This window comes from Euwallacea fornicatus, chromosome 28 (genome assembly GCF_040115645.1).
Source record: "Euwallacea fornicatus isolate EFF26 chromosome 28, ASM4011564v1, whole genome shotgun sequence".
Lineage (NCBI taxonomy): Eukaryota > Metazoa > Arthropoda > Insecta > Coleoptera > Curculionidae > Euwallacea > Euwallacea fornicatus.
Window position 1 is genome coordinate 2,766,100 of NC_089568.1, and position 6,932 is coordinate 2,773,031.

Genomic DNA, 6,932 nt, shown 5'->3' on the forward strand with positions numbered 1-6,932 from the left:
TATTTTATTACACTATCAATAACGAAATGGTATTAGTTATTGTACGTTGCAAGTTTTTAGTTGATTGTAGATAATTACGTCAATTACGTGGATTTGTTTGTTTTTTTTTTTTTCTATTATTCTTTGCAACATAATTCAAAACCGTAGTAGTTCTAAGCAGAGAATGAAAAGACCTTTAAAGCGAAATATCACGAATTCACACTTCCAATTTAAAAATGTGGGGATTGCAACTGTCACGCAAAGAGATCGAATTTAGCGATGAAATTTTTACGTTGGAGGATGTAATTTCAGAATCTAAAATTGTTGCATTTCGATATTTTTTTTTTTACATGCGTATATCGAAATATGCTGATATTGGATTTATTCCATTTGGCTGTTTGGCACCCTGTATATATAATAATACACAAACGAATATATGCATTTGTTTATTTTTATTTATTTATTTATTTAATTATTTTCTTATTTGTATCTGCGTGTTTGTGTGTGTGTGTGTGTGTGTGTGTGCGCGCGCGCGTGTTTTTTTGTTTATAAGTGTTGTCCCTATGAAAGTATGTCTGTTATTTGATGACTCAAGCTTAGGCATACTTTCACATTGCTCGGGGACGACCGGTGAAAACGCCGTTGAATACAAAAAAAAACGTGTCGCAAACAATTGAGTGGAAAGTGTGACATTATCAGCTTTGTTAGGTTTTAAAGCTGCTCATAAGCGAAATAAATATTTCACGTCCTTTTACAACCTTAGGACGGAATTGAAAGCTTTAATGTGGCATAAAGAACAGAGACATTAGTATAAACTTAAGGGATCTCTGAATGGATAATACAAAGGATGACATAATTTATATTTCATTTCGACAATGGGCGCAATTATAAAGAATGCAAGTACTTTAAGGAATATTCCAGAAACGTCGCTGCGACACAATTTATTCGTCGTAAAATGCAAATTGCAACATTCTTTTCATCTAGAATTCCTCAAATTGCTAAACTTGTAGCGTCTGCTTGAGAATGTTAAATATTGAAAATACTTGTTCCGTAATAGTAATAATTATTATTAGAATGTTGCATATTTGAAGTACATTTATGAGTCACTTATTTAAAAGCAAAAGACGGTGTAATGTTTGCTTAAAGCGTACCACCTAAATCTTTTGGTTTACAAGTAAGTGCATGCTCGATTTTAACACCCATATTATTTCTAGAAGGCCTCTCTCTCGAGGAAATTCGCATAAGATTACGGTGAATCTACACAGTTAAATTACGAAGTTTTCGGGGCATATCAAAGGGTGGAATATATCAATTTTTAACGTGCAACTTGCTAAAGCCCGATTGAAATTCAAGATAGTATGAAAAATGTATTGAGTCATGAAATTTTTCGTCTGAAAATCGAATATCTTATTTTTTTAACTTGATCTTCATGAAACGCGCTAGTAACATCGCTTTTTGCCTCCTTTTCCCTGGCAGACTCATTAGTGCAGCTGCGTTCATGTCCAACTGTCGTAAAATTCCATTTTGATAGAAAATTTCGGGTTTGCACTGATTAGTGATTATGGAATAAACGCTGAACAAAACTGGAGTTTTAAAATATATGTAAATCTATCGTATTTCTTCGACATTTCCAGAAAAGCGGCAAATGGAACGCTATGCACGTGCGTGTGGCGTGGGAAATTTACCATCACCAGCAAAAGTCAGGCGATGCCAAGGGTAGTTTGACGGGCATCACCCCCAAACCGGGGATGCATAACACTGCTGATCTGCTCAGGGCTCCTTCTCATCTGTTTTCGCCGGGACTGCACCAGAGACCTCCGGAGTTGACTCCGTATCCTCCTTCGGCTCTGAGCGCTCATCGACCTGTCGGGTTCGAACAACCCCCTCATCATCCTGGAAGCTTGTTTGCAGCGCCACCCGGACATTTAGGTAGGAATGTGCAACTGAAATATAGTAAACTTGCCAATATATTGATATAGTGGCTCGCAGTGGGGCTGTTCGTGGCCATTCAAACATCTCTTACGCAATATGATCGACTGAATCGTCAATATAACATTCGCTTCGCAGGAAAATCACCATTTTCGACTACATCATCAATGTCACCGTTCACTCGATACGCGGCAGCTCCCCTAGGCAGCGCCCCTTCGCCGTTTTCAATGGGACCCTTCGCAGCTTCTAGAGAGGCTGCTTTGGGACTGGGTCCATTACACCACGACCCATGGCGTTCAATGCAACGGGCCATTCCCGGCTTCCCTCCGGCAGTCAATCCGCTCCCGCCTACTCTACCCGGTATTCGCCCCTCGTATCCCGTTAAGGACAATTTTGCTGATTTCTCGAAATATGCAGGTCTTCCCCCCGGCCCTGCACCGTGGGCGTTAAAGCCTGACCCGGTGATGGAGCAGCGCGAAAGAGAGGCGCGCGAGCGGGAGGAGAGGGAGAGGGAAAGGCTGAGGAGGGAACGCGAGGAACGCGAGAGGAGGGATAGAGAGGAGAAACAGAGACGATTAGAGCAGGTAATGTACAAACTGTTTTTGACAACTGCGTAAAGTGAGACTTTCCCGGCAGAAAAGTCATTCTCCGCAAATGTTAGGTATACTATACATCGTTTTTCTTTTTCTCCAGCATGTTGTCTTTTCGATTTCGTTTGTTGTGTGTAATTTTATTTGTTCTGCGCACTTCAGAAACCAACTTTGACTAAATTTTGTGTCAACATTTTTTATCTTTTAATTTCCATAAGCCCTCAGTAACATTATTAATTTCTTATAGCAACAACAAGAACAACGTGAAAGAGAACGTCGCGAAAAAGAGCGGAGAGAAATGGAGCGACGAGAAAACGAAAGAAGGGAACGGGAACGAGAAATTATGATGCACCAGCAGAGATTAGCGGCAGCGGCCGAGTCAGCCAAACCCACCATACCCACTCCGGTAATCCGGGACAGATCTCCTCTTAGGAATGGACAGCCGGAGATTAATGACATTCGGGTCAAAGAGGAGCCTCGTGCAATTGTCAAGGAAGAAGACTTGCTTGGCAGAGCTGACCCCAGGTAAGAATTAAATCTCCATTTTTCATTTTACGAAAAATATCGGCAATTTTCTTGCAGGTACCACCCGTATATGCGACACCACAGTTCGTTGCAACCGCCTCCGCCCTCCTCGTTGGACAGGGCGAGGATGATGGCGCACCCCCTTCAATCCCATTACCCGCCCCCACATGCGACTCATTGGCTGCCGCCAACAACCATGGCCCCTGAAGCTTTTTATCGTTATGGATACAATCCGTTGATGGAACAGACGATGAGACAGCTAGATGAAAGGGCGGCAGTTGCGGCTAGTTACTATGGACAGTACGGTGCCCCAACTGCCCACCACTCTCAACTTAGGTGAGTGAGTATAGTGCCTTTAATTATACTGATGTTACCTTAAAAATGTAAGATGTATTATGAGCACGGTGCGGTTCCCCGTGCCCCGTACACGCCATTAGCGCCATTAACATACAAGTAATCATAATATCTCTCCTAGGTCAAAAGACCCTTCATTGCTACACCCGAGAGGAGGTCCCGGGCCACCGCCCTCGGTGCACAAAATGAGCGCCACTCCTCCTAACGAACTGCACAAGAAAGAGGAGCCGCGATAGCGAACGGACGACAACACAGCCCCCTAGTCGATTAATCCGTAATTCCCACACCGTGTATAGAGCTTTTAGAGAAGAAAAATAATAAACTTGACGATTCGATCTACAACTACTGAAAGAGGTATGAAACCTCGACAGATGGCCAAAAGAGCGCGACGTCTCGGAGGAGAATAAAGAGAGTTGAAACGAATCGTCGAAATAAGCGCGGTTCTAACGTGTAAAAAAAGCTACGCTGGAGAGCTTCACTTATATAGGCGCGATTTATCAGTGAGCAACAATGACATTTGATCATTGATAAAACGGCTCTTAGTTTCGGTAGAAGCGTCAAATGGTTGGAGACATGTGTGTGTTTGATTTTTCAGCGAAAAACTCGTTTTTGTCGTTTAATGCAGCCGATCGTTGCTAGTAAAATTCGAATTTTACTAACAGGGTCAATGCCAATGATCTCAATCGGTAATCAAAGAAGAACATTCTTTGTATAGCGCGGTTTCCTTAGACATATTTTTGAAAATGTATTTAGGCGCGATGCAATTAATACTTGAATGTATTTGTCATTTACCACCATAGGGGTTGATACGAGGAGTGCCGATATTTGCACAGACAGAAAAGTACAAAATTTTTAGGATGTCCCTTTAAAACTAAGCGATTGCAGGTTTAGCGATTTAAAGCTCTTCGTAGCGACCCCCTCCTCAATTTACGATGGGAAGGATGAATTCGTTCTTGAAATCAAACTTCATCATTTTTAGACGTTGGTGCATACGTGACGATATTTTTTGTGTTCATTATTTTTAGATGGTAAAGCAGTAGATGGTGTCATTCTAACTGACACATGTGTAAATAATTATTAAATCTGGGTTAAAAGAGGTTGTGTACTGGGGAGTTTTCTGTTACGATTAAAAGGTTGTTTTTGACAAATACATAGATTTTTTGTGATGGAATAAGAAGCTGCACAAATTTTCTTGATGCGACACTAAATAACAGTAACACTAAACAACTTATCGATACACAAATTTATAAATCATGACCTAAATCTAAATCCTAAAGAACAACCGGCTGCTGTAATAAAAACATATTTTTCAGTTTATTTATACGTCGCCCAAATAACTCTTATGAATAAACTAAACAGGTTTAAACACTTTTCGTACGTGCACTTGACGGGATCATGGTAGGGGGTAAATAAATCAGCAGCATTCGAATAATGGAACACTGGGAAAACGGCTTCCTTGCATAAGTAGACTTGTTGTAAAAAGAATATAAGCAACAAAAACGGATTCTCGCGGAATACATCTGTTTTAACACAGCTCGTGTGATTTGTGTCTTGTAAAAACTCCCTTTAATAGCATAATAATTGCCACTTAATCAATCTAACGGTACTCCCCATAAACAACCCTATTACCACCAACCGAAGCTACTTTTGTGAAATCGTTTCTACTTTCGTAATGTGCATTAATATTAGGAAATTTTGGACGTTGAGTTTAAACAATGAGATTAATCGTTTAGCGAATTACAACGCAATAACTTTTCGTCCAAAATGAAAATTCGTCATTTCGTCTTTCAGCTAGCGTCGTATTGCCTAAAGAATTATACATAAAACGTCATGTAAATAGTGTATGTAACAGCTTTTGTGGGAAAAAATGACCTGTAATGGTAAGATGTAAAATACCTTACGTCGCTTATTGATTTTAATTTATTTGTATATATTTGTTTAGGTAATTTATTTATTAAGACTGATGATTGATCATCTTTAACGATAATTTTTACAAGCCGTACGTAATTATAATAATTAACTTACATCGCCAATAATTTTGTTTCTCGTCGAGTGAGAAAACAGTTAAATGTGCATTTGTTTATACAAGCCAAAACCAAGAGATTTTATTAATAAAAAAAACTAGAAATGGTTTACTTGTCGCTCGGGTAAATATGGTGATTTTTAGTTTTAGGTTATGTTTAAATGGGATAAATACCCTGGGGAGGACCAAAAAACTTTCAAAGTGAACCCAAAACCTAAGCATTTAATTAAATCTCATCTTAACTAGAGATATCCAAAAACCCCTAATTAAAGAAACTTCTAGGAAAAAATCAAAAACGGTTTTAAATCGTTGTGTTACTATCAAAATTGTGGACCAATATATATAAAAAATAATATTTGTACGAAGGCCCCTCGCGACACGTAAAACATGGAACATTAAAGAAATACTCAAAAATGTCCTACTGTTGTGACGTATTTTAAGTAACTAGCGGTTCTGTAAATCCCCAAGGCCTCTTTAACACGAAATTTTTTTGGTTAAATTAAATGTTTTTTAAGGTGCCATTAAAACCTTTATCAGTTAAATTCAAGTGGCTCGTGCGATTTATTTACAACTGCCAAGGGTGCTTAGGCATCCCCCTATAGAACGTTACTAAAAACTTCTAGTCAAATTAACCTGGCAGGTGAATAAAGGGTGTACCATACTATCAAAGCTTTAATACGAAACATGAGTCACTTAAATTTTCGTATTTTTTAAATTTTCTTTGGCCTTGGTCTTAATAGGCCTGCCCCCCATCAAAACGAACTTGGAACTCCATTTAATTAGTATACAAAAATTGTAGGATAGCTTGTACTATAAAGTTCCAAGTTTTTTTTGCTGGAAGGTGGCTATTTTTATGTTAATACAAAGTGTAAACGCATGTAAATACTCCCGCCTTTTTAAGAAAAATTATATAGATAAAAAATTATACTGTGCTCCTTAAGTGTTTGTTAGAGAAATACAATTTTTTATGTGTACGATTCGTGTATGAATCGCGGTGATGTAATATAAATAAATATTGTTTCTATGATAATAGAAACATTTAGTCAAGAATTTATTTTTACTTAACCTATTTTCATATTCCTTTGTCCGGTGTGTTTGCAAAATGACGTACATCTATTCATAAAAATGAATACAACTACTGAGGTCCAAAAAATTTACGTCGCTTTCAGTAATCTGAAATTCAATAAAGGCAAATTTGGGATTAATATAGCTCGATGGATTCCATAAAACGAATTAGCGCGTGTACATTATGAATTTTTGCTTAAAAAATTTTACGCACAAAATTTTTATTGACAAATTTTGCTTTCGGGAAACCAGTGGCGTACATGACAATTTTGACCAAAAAAAAAAGATGAAAACTGAGTTGCTCCGATTTCAATGAGATTTGGTTCCGCAGTAGCCATACGGTACAGCTTTGATATGCTGCGATCAAAATTCGAATCGGACAACTTTGACTTTTTGGGTCAAAAATTTTCATGATGTATAGCCTTTGGTATTTTTCGGCCCCAAAAATCAAAGTGATCCGATTCGAA

General features: G+C 38.4%; 1 protein-coding gene across 8 annotated transcripts in view; it reads left to right on the forward strand.

Moving 5' to 3' along the window:
- Positions 1-6,450, forward strand: part of LOC136347449 (autism susceptibility gene 2 protein homolog) — a 101,450-nt gene extending 95,000 nt beyond the window's left edge. For 6 of the 8 annotated variants that reach the window (XM_066297460.1, XM_066297463.1, XM_066297464.1 and 3 more), the window contains 5 exons: positions 1,614-1,908; positions 2,047-2,492; positions 2,746-3,023; positions 3,081-3,359; positions 3,499-6,450. In XM_066297460.1, coding sequence (XP_066153557.1) covers positions 1,614-1,908; positions 2,047-2,492; positions 2,746-3,023; positions 3,081-3,359; positions 3,499-3,613 — 1,413 coding nt within the window. In that variant the 3' untranslated portion in view covers positions 3,614-6,450. The remainder of the gene's footprint in view (positions 1-1,613; positions 1,909-2,046; positions 2,493-2,745; positions 3,024-3,080; positions 3,360-3,498) is intronic. The other 2 variants (XM_066297465.1, XM_066297466.1) reach the window with 1 other exon arrangement.
- Positions 6,451-6,932: the final 482 nt, after the last annotated feature.